The sequence below is a fragment of the Sarcophilus harrisii genome, chromosome 6, assembly GCF_902635505.1.
Source record: "Sarcophilus harrisii chromosome 6, mSarHar1.11, whole genome shotgun sequence".
Taxonomy (NCBI): Eukaryota; Metazoa; Chordata; class Mammalia; order Dasyuromorphia; family Dasyuridae; genus Sarcophilus; species Sarcophilus harrisii.
Genome location: NC_045431.1, coordinates 40009275 through 40026368, shown reverse-complemented (window position 1 = coordinate 40026368; position 17094 = coordinate 40009275). Strand labels below are relative to the sequence as shown.

Sequence of the window (17094 nt, the reverse complement as noted above, 5' to 3'; positions counted from 1 at the left end):
AATAGCATTTTAAATATTGATCTTTATAAAAACCCTGGGAATTGGGTGGAATTATTATCCCCATTATTTTTATATTAGTTCCATTATTATATTAATATCTCCATTATTATACATATTATATTGTTATCCCCATTATATAATATATTATTATTCCTATGAGATAATGAGCTTAAGTATCCTGTATAGAATCACACAGTTTGGAATTGTTTCTTCTGACACCAAATCCTCCAGTGATTCAGGTGGGGGACATTCTTGATAATTTTACAGATGAGTAAACTAAAGCCCAGAAAAAGTGGCAGTTAGATTTTTCTTGTGCAGCATGATAAATGTGGAAATAAATTTAAAAGAATTGCACATGTTTAACCTATATTGGATTACTTGCTGTCTAGGGGAGGGGGTGAGTCAGGAAGGAGAGAGGAAATTTTGGATCACAAGGTTTTGCAAGAATGAATGTTGAAAACTGTCTGCATGCATTTTGAGAAATAAAAAGCTATTATAATAAAAAAAGAAAAGTGGCAGTTAGGAATAATTTATCCAGTATCTAACAGAAAATAAGGTTCAATACCAGATCTTTTAACTCCAAATCATTGCTTTTTGCCCCATGCCATACTTTCTACCTTCTCACATACATGTATAACAGCTCCTTTTTAGGATGGGAAAGTCTTTAAGTCCTCTCAGCAAGATAGCCAGTCTGAGACGTGTCTGAATGACTGTTACCACATGCACATGTTTCTGTAGTAGGTCCCATTTCCTCAGGAAATGCTGTTTGAGATAACTCTTTAGTCTGACAAACTAATTCAGGCTCATGATTCCATGAGTTATTCCCTTCCATTTTTCACTTGAGCTTTAAAGCAAGTAGCTTCTGGAAACAGTGCAAATGTAATGAGTAATGAATGATCTGACTCTGAGCACAGAGTAGGTATTTGGAGACCTACAAATAATACCATATAGGCCCTGCTTACTCAACTTAACCATAGGTCCAGAGCCATCCCATATAACATAATACTGGATTAGTCTGACTAGGTCATCAATACTCGAGCAGGGATTCTTAATCTTACATTAAAAAAAAAGTTTAATAACTATATTTTGATCTATTGGTTCCCTTTTATAATCTTATGTATTTCATGTATTTAAAAATTTATTTTGGGAAAGAATCCACAGTCTTCACTAGAAGGATTCATGATACAAAAAAAAAAAAAAAAAAAGGTTAAGAACCATCCTAAAAAGTTATCGATTTCTTATTTCTTATCTTCCCCATTTTATGTCATTTCCTCTCTTGCTAAGTTGCTCCTTACTACATCATCATTATGAGCTAAGTACTCCTTTAATGAGGGCAGAAGGACTTTGTGTTCCCATGAGTGATCTCTCTGAGATGTTTCCTCCCACTGCTGGTGGAAATGTCAGGGTGAAGGGAAGAGACAGGAACTTTGATGGGAGATGAGGAAAAAAAAAGAGAGGGGAAGAGAGTTTGCGTAAGAGTCATAAAAACTCAGTGGTCCTAACTATATAATTAGGAATATCATTTCCACATAATTCCCATGGAAGAAATGAAGCCCTTATTTTACTGTGAGAAACCGGAGCCATTTGATTTTCACGAAAATAAGAAAGCCTTTGTTTTCTAGATGAATTTGGAGATTGCCTCTTATCAGAGGGTTTTTATAAAAGAGTTTTGTTTAGATATCTCCAGGGCAATGTGGCAGAGTCTGCCTACAGCATAAAGTTGATGTGTGTCAGTCAACTTTTCAGTATTCCTGGGATACTCTTAAGTCTATAAATTAAGAGGAGTTGCCCATCTGCATAGGCAAGAGAATTTCTACTCTTCTGGAAATTCCCTATAAATTCTATTTATACAAATTATACATATACATACACAAATTCCCTCAGCCAACACACACACTCAACAACATCAACATCCAGGTTAAAACCCACTGGGTTAAATCAAGTGGAACTTCACAAAATCCCAAACCCAGTAATCCAATCTCTCTCTTTTTTTTTTCCCAAGCAGGTATGAGGAGAAAGAGCTGGGAAATGAATTCTGAGCAGGCCCTGGGATGTAGAAAAGATCTGTTCTTTCTATTATTGTCAATTCAAATGTTGTGTAGCTGTCATTGTCCTTTAGAGAGGGATTTTTTTTTTGAAAACTCCCTTCAATACTTTTGAGCCCAGTCCCAGAGCTCAGTGAATTTGAAAGTTTCATCAGTGCAAAAGCTGAAAACAAAGCTCTGCTTTTGGAAAGAAAAAGATGTTAGTTGCTGAGATGTAAGATGCTAATTGAAAAAAAATTCAGACTCACTTGATTTCAAGTTAGGACATCATAATAATAGAATGCTCTATATAAATAAAATAAATAAATAAAATTGCTCTATAATTTTTTTTTGTACAGTCAGTGACTAGTTCATGGAACCACAACTCTGGGCCATATTGAAGTTGTTAGTACTTAATGCAAATTGGTCATAGTCTGCTGTAATAGAGTTGACAGCCTGCAGAGGGGCTGTGTACAAGAAGGCTAATTAAAGCTCATTGTATTAAAGTAGGTCATGGCATGTAAAAAAAAAAAAAAAGGGATCCTAGAACCCCCAATGCTTAATATTCCATGTGTGTGCAAAGGTACCATTCTTTATCTGTAAAACTTCATCATTTTATTAAGCTGCAGTTACTTGAGATCTAATTAGTCCTTCCCTATCAAAGAACCCTTCTGCCTATTCCTGAAAAAACATGCTATTTTAAGGAAACTGGGCTATTCAATCTCATGTTAGGGCATGGGATCAACAAGAGACTTTAGTATTTGGTATTTTAATTTAATAAGGCAGCCTAGTATTCTTGAAGGAAAACATCTTATGGATTGGTTTGGGCTATGGAAAATCTGGTTAAGAGTTGGGGAAAGCACTGGGAGACATCTCATTAGGAGCCTTTCCTTTCTAAGGTTAGTGACTCACCTGTGCTCATCTCTCTCTGGGTCTCCCTCAGGCCAGTACAATGCTGCACAGGCAGTAGGCGTTTAATAAATGTTGAGCCAAAAACAAACGGGACAATCCAAGAGCAATCCAAAACAGGAGATTAGAGTCACTTAATGGGGTTCATTTTCCAGTTATTTCACTGATTCCTGATCTACTCCCTCCTGCAGGTGTCTGCAGATAGCCGCCCACTCCTACCTACCCAAATCTGTTGCTGTTCTTGTGTCTGATTAGTTTTAAATCTGTAAATCAAGCCACTTCAGAGACAGGGTCTTGGACCCTAGGTTCATAGCATCTTTCGCCTATGTTATTACCCCAATTGTCCGATACAGTCGGTTCACAAATACAATTAATCTTTATGACACGGAGAATTTTTAGATGTAAAGTAATTAGGGAAGATTTCTGATAAAAGTTGCAGTGGATAAAGTGTTGGCTTCTGGATTTGGATCCTACCTCCAGGATTTAGGAGCTATCTGATATCAACCTCTCAATTCCTGAGTTTCCCCATTTTAAAAAGAGGATTATGCTATGATAGATAAGGGAAGGGAGGTAATCCCTCTTCTAGCCATGTCCAGACCTATAATTACCACCTTTTTTAATGAATTATATAAAGGTAATGGAATAATATTGTTCTATAAAAAATGATGAACGAGCTGATTTTAGAAAAGCCTGGAAAGATTGACATGAACTGATGCTGAGTGAAACAAGCAGAACCAAGAATACATTGTACACAATAACAGCAAGAATATGCGAGGATCATTTGTGAAAGACTTGGTTCTTCTAGTGGTTCAGTGATCCAAAGCAATCTCTATAGATTTTGGACAGAAAATGCCATCTGCATCTAGAAAAAGAACTAAGAAGACTGAATATAAATCAACACATGCTATTTTCACTTCTTTTTTCTGTTTTTTTTTTTTTAATCTCTTATGGTTTTTCCCTTTTGTTCTAATTTTTCTCTCCCAACATAATTCATAAAGCAATGTGTATTAAAATTAATACATAAATTTTTAAAGAAAAGTCACCCTAAATCATTCCCTATTTTTGTGCATTTCTCCTCAGAAATGGTTCAAGCAGCGCCAAGCTCAGTGGCGGAAGTCGGAAGGGCTCCCCTCAGAATGCCGCTCTGTCACAGACTAAAGAAGATGACCAGACCTCTATCTTCTCCACCATCCATACCATGAAGACTATGTATTATTCCTTTCCTGGGTTTTATCAAGTTATTTTTGTTCTGCAATACAGTTTTGTATGTTCAAATGTTAGCCATCCTTCTATTTAACATGATGTTTTATTTTTTTGAAATGTACATAATAAGAATAGAAAAGAAATTATATAAAACTCTTTGCAATTTAACTGTAACAAATGGCTTACCTGGAATAGTGATGGAGTAGGTGGGCTCGTATTCCATAGCTCCTGAACATATCATTCTCACAGTATGTCACTGTTTGCAGTTTGCTCTTTACTTATAGCTCAGAGCAGTGAATATAGCTATGGCCTTCTACCAGTGCCTCGAAAAGAAAGAGCTGGGGGTGGGGAGAAGAATGCTTTCCAAGTCTGTTTTACAAATTAATTTTCCTTATGTTCAGTTCAACTAAGTGGGTAAAGTTAAGTATTCTCAAGGCGCCTAGATTATGAAGCAGCTTCCGGGACACTGGCTGCATTAACTTGGACAAGACCCAGTTAGATGGGAAGAATCCAGAAAGTTCACAGCAATTCAAAAAAAAAAAAAAACAGCTAAAAGGAAAATGAGAGTAGGCCTGAATTAATTTTATTTAAATGCATGGATTAAATTTATTTAGCTAAATAAAATAAACTTTTTTTCTGAGATGCTATTATTAATAAAACCATAACTTTTGTTGGAAACTCATCAGTTGTAGCATGGATGGATTTTGCATCTTTTTAAAATTTTTAAATCTTGTATGAATTTTTAATGGGACAAGTAAGTACAGATGGTTGTAGAGTTTGGGACTCATCCAAAAGGGTGACCTTGAAGACTGGAATCATCCAAAAGGATGACCTTCATGGATGGTCACAATGAAGTTCTTCACTTGGAGAATCATAGTGGAGAACCTTCCTTTTATGGCCCTGAGTTTGTGGTGTAACACTTCTTACAATCTGAGAGGCTGGAAAAGACTGCCAGCTGAGGGTCTCAGACCAGTGTAGTGGGTGAGAGAGCACACACTTCTTGAGAACCAGGACTTGAAGATAATCCATAAAGAAATGCAGACATTGGTAGCCCATTTCCTTGATCCCTAAGGCATGTCTAAGAACTTTCTCAGGATGGGGACTGGGTGCTCTTCTGCTAATTCAATCAATTTTTAGAGGGTGATAAATCTTTCTACCTGAGTTTCTACATTTGAGGGTTTTAATCTGCCACAAATATGTTGACCAAGAGACATTTCAGGCTCTGAGCTTTTCCTCTAATACGCAACACACTCCATAGGAGAGCTCCACATATGAAGTATCCTGTTATATGATGTGGAGTTTTAAAAAGCTCTGAACTACCATTTAACATGCACAGCCCGTGTTTCCAGTTATTTGGACTAAGAAAACTGAAAATGCAAAACATTCGCATTTAAACAGAATACAAATGTTGACAAGACTTTATTAAGCATGCTTGGCGTGCTTTTAGCTTGTGCGCCTTCAAGTTATTCATCCATAAACAAATGTACAGAGCACTGGGGTTTAAACTGAATAGAATCTCAGATCTGGCACTTTTCCCTGTTCAACCCCATTAGTGGTATTCAGACCATCTGTCTGTGCACTGGGCTGAGCCCTGGCTTGCCCTTTGCAGAAAACAAGAGAGCGACAGTCATGGATAAGAACACCTGGCGCTGATAGAGCATCTTGTGTTTCCAAAGCACTTTCACATATCTTGACTCCATAGCAGCCCTGGGAGATATGGAGAGCAAAGTTTGTGATCTCCACGTGGCAGAAAGAAGAAGCAAATACAGGCAGATGTCACATGCGTGAGAAGCAAAACCTGGACCAAAGGTCAGCAGCCCTCCGATTGGGAGGAAAGATGTGCGTCTGGAACGAGAAGAGGAGCTAGTGAGGCAGAACATCACAGTTTGGGAAGGACATCCTTTGTCACCACATCTTTGCTTCATTTAGCTGAGCAGTAGGTTCTGGGAATTGTGCCCGTGGCTGGCATGTGATGGGGAAAGAAGGAGAATTTCAATGCAAGCCCCTTTTCACAGAGAGAAGTCCCGGTGGAGAGCTCCTGGGATCTCTCCCAAGCCCTGTTGCTATTAAATCATAACTTAGAGGAAGGGATCTATGGTTTATTTGTAAAAGCCCTGAAGCTTGGTGGAAAAACTTACGCTGGATAAGCAAGCCATTCTAAAAAAGAAATCTTGGCAGGTGATAGTGATCGGCTGAAGTTAATAAATTTAATAGAATAAAGGTAGCAGACACATAAGGAAAATATGCAGTGTACAAGTAGAAGATGGGAGAGATATGACTAGATGAGTTTATGTGGGAAAACCCTAGGGGATTGAGTGGAAGCCACTCAGTTTCGGAATACTCATTCTGGGGCTGAGATGTCTTGACTGGTGAGTGGGTAAAGGCAAACTCACCTACCTCATTCTAGTGAGGCAACCCCGACAAAAACATCCTTCTCATTCTGTCCACTTGCCTGTTGACCATTTTTCCATTTTCCCCATTGTCATATTTCCCATTTCCCTTCTCTTTACCTCACAATTTGGACACTGTAATCAAATTATAATTTATATTTTTATTATTTTTTTAAATTTTAAATATAATAATAATTTTAAAAATAATATAAATTATATATAATAAATTATATATAAAGAGATGTCAATCAACTGTCCTGTGAATCAACCCACTCTCCCCATGACTCTGTAGATCAAAACTTCCTCCCCTGGTTGTTGTTCAGTCGCTTCAGTTGTGGCTGACACTGTGACCCTCTTTGGCTTTTCTTGGCAAAGATACTAGAGTGGATTTCCTTCTGCAGTTCAATTTTACAGATCAGGAAGCTGAGATAAACAGGCTTAAATGACTCGCCCAGGTTCACACAGCTAGTAAGTACCTAAGGCTGGATTTGTACAGAAATCTCCCTGACTCTGGGCCAAGAGTGTCATCCACTGCATCTGGCAGCTGACATGGAGGGTAGGAAGAGCCTGGATTTTGTATTTTGCCCCAGGGAGGGCTAGGAGCCCAGCATGGAGCCCCACCCCTCCACACAACTAATTCCCTATCATCCCACAGCTCACAAGAAACTCCTGTTGAATTAATCTTGTCAAGCAAAACCAAGGGAATTGTTACAGCTGCCTTTAAAAAAAAACTGTATGAATCACTTGGAACAGTTCCTTAAGAACACACACCTGGGGACTTTACCTAGTGGAGAAAATTTGGCATCCCGTCCCAACAGCGCCTGAATGGGAATCTGCATGGGACATTTTTTGTTTTGGGTCCAAACTTGTGATTTTATTGCCATAGGGGAACTTCTGCTGTGGAAACTCCCTCCACTGATGCAGTTTTGTAACTCACCTATAATTTTTAGTCTTGGAGGGATGTATAGGGCCAGGTGAGCTTAAGTGACTTGCTCAGAGTCACATAGGGAGTATGTGTAAGAGGAAGGATTTAAAGGCACATCTCCTTGACTCCACAGCCAGTTTCTATCTCCTGTGCCATACTGTGGCCCAATTAGGTGGTGAAGTGGAGGAAGCAACAGACCTGGAGTCAGGAAGACTCACCTTTCTGAGTTCAGACCCTAACTAGCTGTGTGACCCTGAACAAGTCACTTTACTCTCTTTGTCTGTTTGCTCATCTGTAAAATGGGCTGGAGAAGGAAACAACAAATCACTCTGATATCTGCCAAAAAAATTCCAAATGGGGTCCTAGAGAGCTGGACCCAACTGAAATGAGGGAACAACAACATACTGCCTCTTACAAAGGACTTAAAACGAGTCAATAAACTTGAGGAACAAAATGTTCCTCCAGATTGGTGTCTGGGGTAGAAATTCTTTCATGTTTATTGCTCACATAGTAGAAGAAAATGTAAAAGATTGATGGTTCTCAGTTAATTCCCTAAATTGTGAATTCATTTTTCCTTGTAAGAGAAATGGAGATATCCATATTTCACCAATTTTGCCATGATACTCTATAGATAAAAACTTCCTTCCCTGGTTGGATGAGAGCATTCCTACTTCAGGTTCCAGACCCCTGTTCTTGTTTATGTACATTTAAGACTAACTTTCATCAATCCACTGCCCCTGAGTCCTAATTTCTTGAACGTCTTCCTTATTTAACTTTTAGAGTCACTAATGTACAAATGAGCCTGCCAGAAATGAAAATCATCTCCAAAAAAAGAGGAAACAAAATTACCTCCAATGAAAAAGTTATACAAGAGGGAATATTTGAATAGCAAAAAAGTTTTGATTATTTAACAAGAATATATGTGTGTATATGTATGTATAAAGTACTTTACAAAACATAAAGTACCATATTATTACTCTAAAAAAATAATCTCATTCCCTGCCTCACTGTCTCCCTCCCCATGTCTCCCTTTCCCCATCCCTCTACCTAGGGTATCACTGGGTCAGAGAGAATATAGTTTAATAATTTTTTTAGGTCCAGTTCCAGTTGCTTTCCAGAATGGTTGGACAGGTCACTACTCTACTAACAATGCATTAGGATACCTCTCTACCTTACCCTATATTCCCTCCCCCTAAAGAGCCAGCTGGACAACAAAACCCATTAGTATCTATACATGTCAAAAAGCCACAAAGAGATGCTATTCACTTTTAACTTTCTCCAGTCTCAAATAGAAGAGAAATTGGGAAGTCTAGATCTTAGAACTATCTTAAAACTGGTTGAAAGGGATAGAAATCTAATGGAACCATCAGAAAAATCTAGGATATTGTGGAAGCTAAATGGAAGTGGATAAATGTCAAGCTAAGGAGATTCTCTTTTATACTAAAAGGTGAAAAGGAAGCACTGATTATGGAGGATGGAAGTGACATCGTCAGATTTGTGAATAGGAAAGTAATGGAAAGTAATGTAATGGGAAAATTATTGTGGATGCTACATGAGGAATGGACTGGAGAAGGGGAAGAGGGAGGCAGGAATTGAAGAGTTAAAAGGCTATCATAATAGTCCAGATAGAAAGTAATGAAAGCTTGGACTGGAGTGGGAGGAGTGGGTGTGGAGGGGATCTGAGAGACATTTTGAAGGTAGGACCCAAGGAACTTAACAACAGATTGGCTAGGTATGCTCAGGGGCGGTGGGGATGTCAGAAAGCACAAGCCTGCAGCTAAGAGGAGATGTCATTAAATGATATGGGGAAGTTGGGAGGAGGGACAGGTTCAAGTGAGGAAGGGGATGAGTTCAATTTAGGATACATTGAACCCGAAGCACTGGCCGGACAAGAAGCAATGTGATATGGTGGAAAGAAGCTGGAGTTAGAATCAAAGAACATAGTTTCAAGTCCATTTATTTAATACCTATGTAACCTTAGACAAGCCAATTAACTTTTTAAAAAATTTAATTTAATTTTACTTTTAGTTCCAAATTCTCTCCTTTCACACTCTCCTTCCTCAACCTATTTAGAATGCCAGAAAAAATAAATTTCCTTACAAATATGTCTAGACATGCAAAACACATTTCCACATTAGCTAGGTCTCCTACCCCTGCACCTCCTCCTCCTCCTGCCCCCCTAAAAAAGGAAGAAAAAGGAATAAAAGAAATACGTTTCAATCTCTACTCTTAAGACCACCAGTTCTCCTTTGGGATAGAATGTTTCATTATGAATACTTCTTATGAAGTTGATCATTATATTGATCAGTTATTTAGTCTTTCAAAGTTGATTATCTTTGCAATATTGTTGTCAAAAGAGAAGAGAGGGAGATCTAGTCCAGACCCTTGATGGCTACTACCACTTAGTACATACAAAGTTATCAAGGGACAAATAAAGAAGACTCTCTCCCCTCCCAAAAATAATAAGATATAGGTAAGGAGACAACCAGGTAGCAGCACTGTCATGGATGTCATGAGAGAATTTTTTATTCAGGAAAATGTAGTTAATAGTGTCAAATCTTGCAAATATCACCCAAAAAAGGTCAAGAATGCTGAGAAAAAGCTCCATGTTAAATGTAGGAGACAGATGGCAAAATACATTTTAGACAGTTAAGGCACAGGCATTCCAACAATGAAATGCCTCAGTACAAGTGAGTTTAAAATCTTGAGCTTTAAAAAATACAAAAAAAAAAAAAAAACCCTGGGAGAACTGATTCACTTTTTGGCTTTCATTTATAATGACCAATGGTGTGTTAATCTCCAGGAAAGAATGGATGGAAAGAACAGAAGAATATAAAATGATATGTGAGTTAGATGCTTACAAATTGAGCAGCACAATGTAACATTAGAGCTTTGCACCAAGTCACAAAAAGGCACTTTTAAAATTAGAGAAAATGATGATGGAGGTATCTAAGTACTTGAAAGGTATGACCAGGTAATTTTGCAAATGTTTGTTAACAGTGTAGGTCAATGGAAGTCCACACAAATTGGGGTAGGGGAACATTAGTCACACCTAATAGAAAACACATTTGATTTGCTTGTTTATTAGTTAAATGTATACCTGAATGTTAGAGATGTTGCTGTGGCTAGTAAAATTAGGGATATGGCCTCAAAAGCTAGATCTCAGTTCAAATGTTATCTCAAGAACATAATAACTGAGTGATCCAGAGCAAGTTATTTATTACCTTGGTGCTGTAGGCAACTCTCCATGATTGTAAATAGCGAAGCAGGTTCCAACCTGTAATTATAAAAGGAGTCTCCCCACCTGACAGTTCTATATATCAACAAAATCACAGGTCCACTCTATTTCCTCATCTCAGGAACAATAAAGAATTAACCTTTAAATCACTAGTCAGATGGTACAAAGCATCACCCATCTCAATGAATTGTTGGAAAGGCTTTGAACAAGAAGATGTATTCTATCGTTTGTACTAGTGATCATATGCCCAAAGAATTAAATTTGAGGATGGACTATTTCATTATACAAAATCATGGGATAGAAGCATCCAGAGGTCCAATCTAGTCACAAATGTATTAAGCAAAAATCTGTCCATATAAAAAAGGAATGTATCATTTTGTTTTAATGGCTATCAAATTCTTCAGTGCCAAATGGCTCAATTCCCAATCAAAGCTTAGTTTGATGAGATAGGAGAGACTGTGATAAGAACTGAACTGTCATTACAGATATAAATATTCTTGAATCCATGTTCAGTTATCACTTTTAGGCCATTAGAGAGAGGGGCAGGGAAGGGAATATGCATTTGAATAGCACCTACTATGTGCCGGACACTGTGCTAAGACCTTTATTAGAAATACTAGCTCAAAAATCCTGCAAGGTAAATGTTACTCTTATCCTAGACACTTTACAGTTGAGGAAACTGAGGTAAACAGGGTTTATTTAAGTCACTTGCCATGGACTTACTTCCCTTGATATTCTTGACCTTTTGTTCTTCCAGATGAATTTTTTATTATTTTTTTCTAGCTTTATCAAGTAACTTTTTGGTAGTTTGGTATGGCACTAAATAAGTACTCATGACCAATTCCCAGCTTTCACCCAGATATCAGTAATGGTCTGGTATAGCTTGGATCGCAGAGATCTATACCTATTGATAAGCAAACTTTATGGGGAGAATTGGTAGTGAGTGTAGGATATGTGGGGAGCTAGAAAATTGGATGTCTATTTTTAGTCTATGGTCAAGATCCATGTTCTGCTCATTATAACCACCTTGAGGGGAGTGCTTGAGGAAGGACATTGCACAGGCAGATTGCGCGGCGGTGAGCCAGGAACATCCCGAATTCTACTTACAGTCGATTTCTTCAAGACAACTGGTCTGATCTTGATCAATCAAAGCAGAGGTGCCTTGCCAATCATCTGTGCCAGGAACTCAGGCGAGGCAAGACCGGAGGTGTTCGCTCGTTTCTCAGAAATAATTTGTGGCTCCTTTCCACCGATGTCAAGGACTGGATCCGCACGCCCACACTTGTTGCCCTTGCTCTTTACCAGATGTCTCCTGAGCGACTCATTTTCTCCTCATTTTCTCTGTTGGAGTAAATCCAGTAGGACCACGCAGGGCAATAGGAAAAAACACTGAATTTCAAGTGCAAGGAACAAGTTCAAATGCTTCTTCCTCCACTTTCCACCAGCAAGACTGAAAAGATCACTTTCTTTACCTCATTTCTAAAATGAGAGGTTTGAAGTTAAAGACTCTTAACTTTTTTGAGAGTGTGTCCCTTTTAAGAGTGAAATGAATCCTGTGTAATCCTCCTCAGAACAATGTTTTAAAATGCATAAGATAAAATCCCTAGGATTATAAAGGAAATAAATTCAAAACCCCCAGATTAAGAACTCTTGGACTAGGGCGATCTCTCTAAGATCTCTTACAATTCTAAATCCAATGATCCCATGATCTAGTGAGATCTTGGATATCTATTTTAGTCTATGGTCAAGGTCCATGTTCTGCTTTTTATAATCAAGTTGAGGGGAGGGCATGAGTAAGGGGATTGGACAGGCAGATTTCAGCAGTCATATCTGGAGAGATATCCCCATTTATCTTGTGTCAAAGGAGGAGTTGCTATCAGACTGTTGGCTAGTAAAATGCCAATTGAGAATTATTTTTGACTTTGGCTTTCCACTGTCTTTCCATTTATATCCTTTCTACCAATTGGTCCCAATTCCTGGAGATACTTTAAAGAGTAAATATGAGATCAAAATTTCAAAAATAAACTTAATGGATTAAAAATATAATCATAATATAATATATTAATAAATAACATAATTTATTTTAAGTTCATATATTATTAAATATATAATTAGTTGGTTGATTGATTAATTAATTAAAATCTATAAATATTTTTATGTTAGGATTATGGCCTCAGAACCTAAACCTGGGTTCAAAATATAATAAAATATAATTAAACTATTTTAATTAAAAATATAATAAATATAATAAAAATATAAGCAAATCTAAAATATTGTATAGTACAATCATATAGGATGACCTTGGGTTTTGAAATAGTATTTGTTCAACTGGCCACAAAGTTCAAAACAATGAGTGTCTGGGGTTCATTTAGTTAGCTTCTCCAAGGAGCCAGAGAATTTAGGCCACTGAAGAGCTGATGGCATGCAGGGTATTTGTCAGCCAGAGATAAAGCCAGAATTCGACCCACAATCTTTGCTTGCTTAATCTGAAAGGTATGTAAAGTTCCTCCCCTTTCCAGGCTTCTGTTTCTTGATGCTTCTAACAGAAGTTCAAATATAGAAAAGTCCAGTCTTGTTCAAAGGCAGATCTGAGAAGAGTTGGACTGAGTTTGGCTATATGTGTTTGTATGTGGAATAAGTGATGTTTTGCTTAATAAGAAATCCTGGCAATCAAATCCAGGGGAGGACAAACTGTGAAAAGTCAAATGCAGCTCCAGATCAGCTGCTGAAAGGTTCTGAGTTTCCCAACAAAAAGGAAAACACTGGCTTCCAAGGGGGAAAAAAGACCAACTGGCTGTTCTTCTACTAGTTTTGAGGAGCAATCTGTCACACCTGCGTGCTAAATAGTTCCTCGGGGGCAATATCAGCCAATATAAAGAGACGGGGAGATGGGAAATGATGGTAACTAAAAATGAGATAAGGCAGCCGGGGGCTTCAGTGGATAGAGCCCTAGGTCTAGAGCCAGGGAGACCTGTGTTCAAATTCTTCCTAGCTGTGTGATCCTGAGCAAGTAACTCTGTCTCAGTTTCCTCCTCTGTAAAATAAACTGGAGAAGAAAATGGCAAGCCATTCTAGCCAAGAAAATTCCAAATGGTGTCATGAAGAGTCGGACATGACTAAACCACAACAACAAAAGAGTAGGGTTATTCACTTCTGGAAGAAATCTGATTTGATAAAGGCTTGTGAACCTTTCTTATCAAGAAGAAAGGTGACAAATCAAGAGTAATTTTTGACTTCAGTTTCCCACTATATTCCCATTTCCTCCTTTATACCATTTGGCCCCAGTTTCTAGAGGTGCTTTACAAACAGCATTGATTAGGTATCTGCTCTACACTGATAATATTCCATTGCTTCCAGAATAAATTGCACTCTCCTCGGCCTCTCATTTGAATTTGACTCCCTTTTTCAGCCACACTATTTCTTTCTCCATTTGTGTTCCAAGGGACATGCTGTTTTCTAAAGCTCCATTTACCACCTCCATCTACCCCTCTGGCTGTCCCCTCTCTCTGGAATGTGCTCTTTTCATGTCTATCCCTCAGCAACCTTGACTTCCTTTAACCCTCAGTTCAAGTACCACCTACTCCAGAAAGCCTTCCCTGATTTCTTTCCCAATTCCTACTCTGTATTATTATTATTATTATTATTATTACACATAACACAAAATTATGTGTAAGGGACATATTTATTGGATTGTAATCTGTGGTATTCTTGTTCTTTAAAATATAATAGTTCTCTCTGGGAGTGCATTTCTCAGGGAGGTTTTCTGGAGGCAGTTTTAGTTTCAGTTAGTTGCAAGTAAATAATCACCCAAATGCAACAGGTGCTAAAAGTTCAGATTTTTTATTGTCTCCAATATAACCTGGTTAGTTTTCTTAGAGGCCTCTCTCTTTTCTTGGTTCTAAGAGCTCTTGCAGATTGTCCCTTGCTTCTGCCTCTTCTCCCTTCAGCCAGCACAAAGATAGAATGGCAGTAAGGCAGAATTAGTAAATGCATCCTTTTCGGACCACAATGCAATAAAAATTACACTCAACAAAAAGTCAGGGGAAAGTAGGACAAAAAATAATTGGAAACTAAATAATCTTATACTAAAGAATGATTGGGTGAAACAGCAAATCATAGACATAATTAATAACTTCACCCAAGAAATGACAATAATGAGACATCATACCAAAACATGTAGGATGCAGCCAAAGTGGTAATAAAGGGAAATTTCATATCTCTAGAGGCCTACTTGCATAAAATAGAGAAAGAGAAAGTCAATGAATTGGGCTGGCAACTAAAAATGCTAGAAAGGGAACAAATTAAAAACCCTCAGTCAAACACTAAACTTGAAATTCTAAAAAAAAAAAAAAAGAGAGAGAGAGATCAATAAAATTGAAGGTAAAAAAACGATTGAATTAATTAATAAAACTAAGAGTTGGTTCTATGAAAAAACCAACAAAATAGACAAACCCTTAGTAAATCTGATTTAAAAAAGGAAAGAGGAAAATCAAATTGTTAGTCTTAAAAATGAAAAGGGAGAACTCGCCACTAACAAAGAGGAAATTAGAGCAATAATTAGGAATTACTTTGCCCAACTTTATGGCAATAAATTCGACAACTTAAATGAAATGGAAAAATACCTTCAAAAATATAGCTTGCCCAGATTAACAGAAGAAGAAGTAAATATCCTAAACAGTCCCATCTTAGAAAAAGAAATAGAACAAGCTATTAACCAACTCCCTAAGAAAAAATCCCCAGGACCAGATGGATTTACATGTGAAATCTACCAAACATTTAAAGAACAATTAACTCCGATGCTATATAAACTATTTGAAAAAATAGGGACTGAAGGAGTCCTACCAAACTCCTTTTACCACACAGACATGGTACTGATACCTAAACCAGGTAGGCTGAAAACAGAGAAAGAAAATTATAGACCAATCTATGCAATCTATGCAAACACCGTCGCCCTATACAACCGAATTGGAGACATCGGATTTATATTAGCCATAGCATAACTAATAATTAACAACAACTCCTGAGACATCCAACACATCTTCATAACAAATATCGATATCCTGGTTCTACTAGGACTGATCATCGCCACAATCAGAAAATCAGCCCAATTTGGCCTACATCACTGACTACCTTCAACCATAGAAGGCCCCACCCCCATATCAGCCTTACTCCACTCTAGCACCATAGTTGCTGAAGGCATCTTCCTGCTAATTCGATTTAACTCCATCATACAAAACAACCAAACAGCCTTAACCATTATACTATGTTTAGGGGGAATTACAATTTTGTTTACTGCTATCTGCGCTATCACACAAAACGACATCAAAAAAAGCCTAGCCTTTTCCACATCCAGTCAACTTGGCCTAATAATGGGAGCACTAGGTCTAAATCAACAGCACCTAGCATTCCTACACATCTGCACACACGCCTTCTTCAAAGCAACGCTCTTCCTATGCTCCGGCTCCATCATTCACAGCCTTAATGACCAGCAAGATATCCGTAAAATAGAAGGCTTATTTATACTTCTCCCCATCACATCCTCCCCAACCATACTAGGCAGCCTACCCCTTTTCTAGCAGGGTTTTACTCAAAAGACACAATCATTGAAGCCATAAACACATCCCAGGCAAACACTGGGATGCCCTATGCCCTATGCATAACTCTTATCGCCACAATACTTACAGCCTTCTACAGCATGCCAGTAATCCACTTTGCCCTCCTAAAAGAACCCCTATTCCTACCTTTATCACCCATAACAGAAGGTAGCCCAAACATGACTAATCCCATTATACAACTGGCCCTTGGAAGTATCTTCCCAGGCTTCCTCCTAACAACGAACATCCCACCCACCACAATAATTCCAATAACAATACCCACTTTAACAAAACTCTCAGCCCTGATTATAATCATCACAGGCATCCTAATTGCGACACTCACAAACAAAATACCAATCAAACCCCCAATCTATAAACACAACTTCTCAAACATACTAGGGTGCTTTACACATATCTTCTACCGATTAAACCCCCTAGCAAGTCTACAACTAGGTCAACACATTGCTACCATATACTAATTGATCTGGGGTGCTACAAAAAAACTGGGCCAAAAGGCCAAGCTAACTTACACAGTTCTGTATCTTCCGCCACTACTTCTGCCCAAAAAGGACTTATTAAATCTTACTTCCTCTCCTTCATAATCTCCATAACATTAATTCTCCTAATCATATAACTAAAGACCACAAATAACTTCCAAAACTACTAAGAGAGTAATAAATAAAATCCAACCTAACACTACCATTGCCCAACCCCCACAACCGTACAATAAAGACACCCCATTTCAATCCTGACCCACACAATAATTACCCAATGAATCAAATAACTCCACGGCTGTGATCACCTCAACCTC

General features: G+C 38.0%; 1 protein-coding gene across 3 annotated transcripts in view; it reads left to right on the top strand.

Moving 5' to 3' along the window:
- HOPX (HOP homeobox) overlaps positions 1-4818 on the top strand; it is a 37170-nt gene extending 32352 nt beyond the window's left edge. For all 3 annotated transcript variants that reach the window (XM_012553098.3, XM_031943818.1, XM_031943817.1), the window contains exon 3: positions 4014-4818. In XM_012553098.3, the coding sequence (XP_012408552.1) occupies positions 4014-4091 (78 nt within the window). In that variant the 3' untranslated portion in view covers positions 4092-4818. The remainder of the gene's footprint in view (positions 1-4013) is intronic.
- Positions 4819-17094: the final 12276 nt, after the last annotated feature.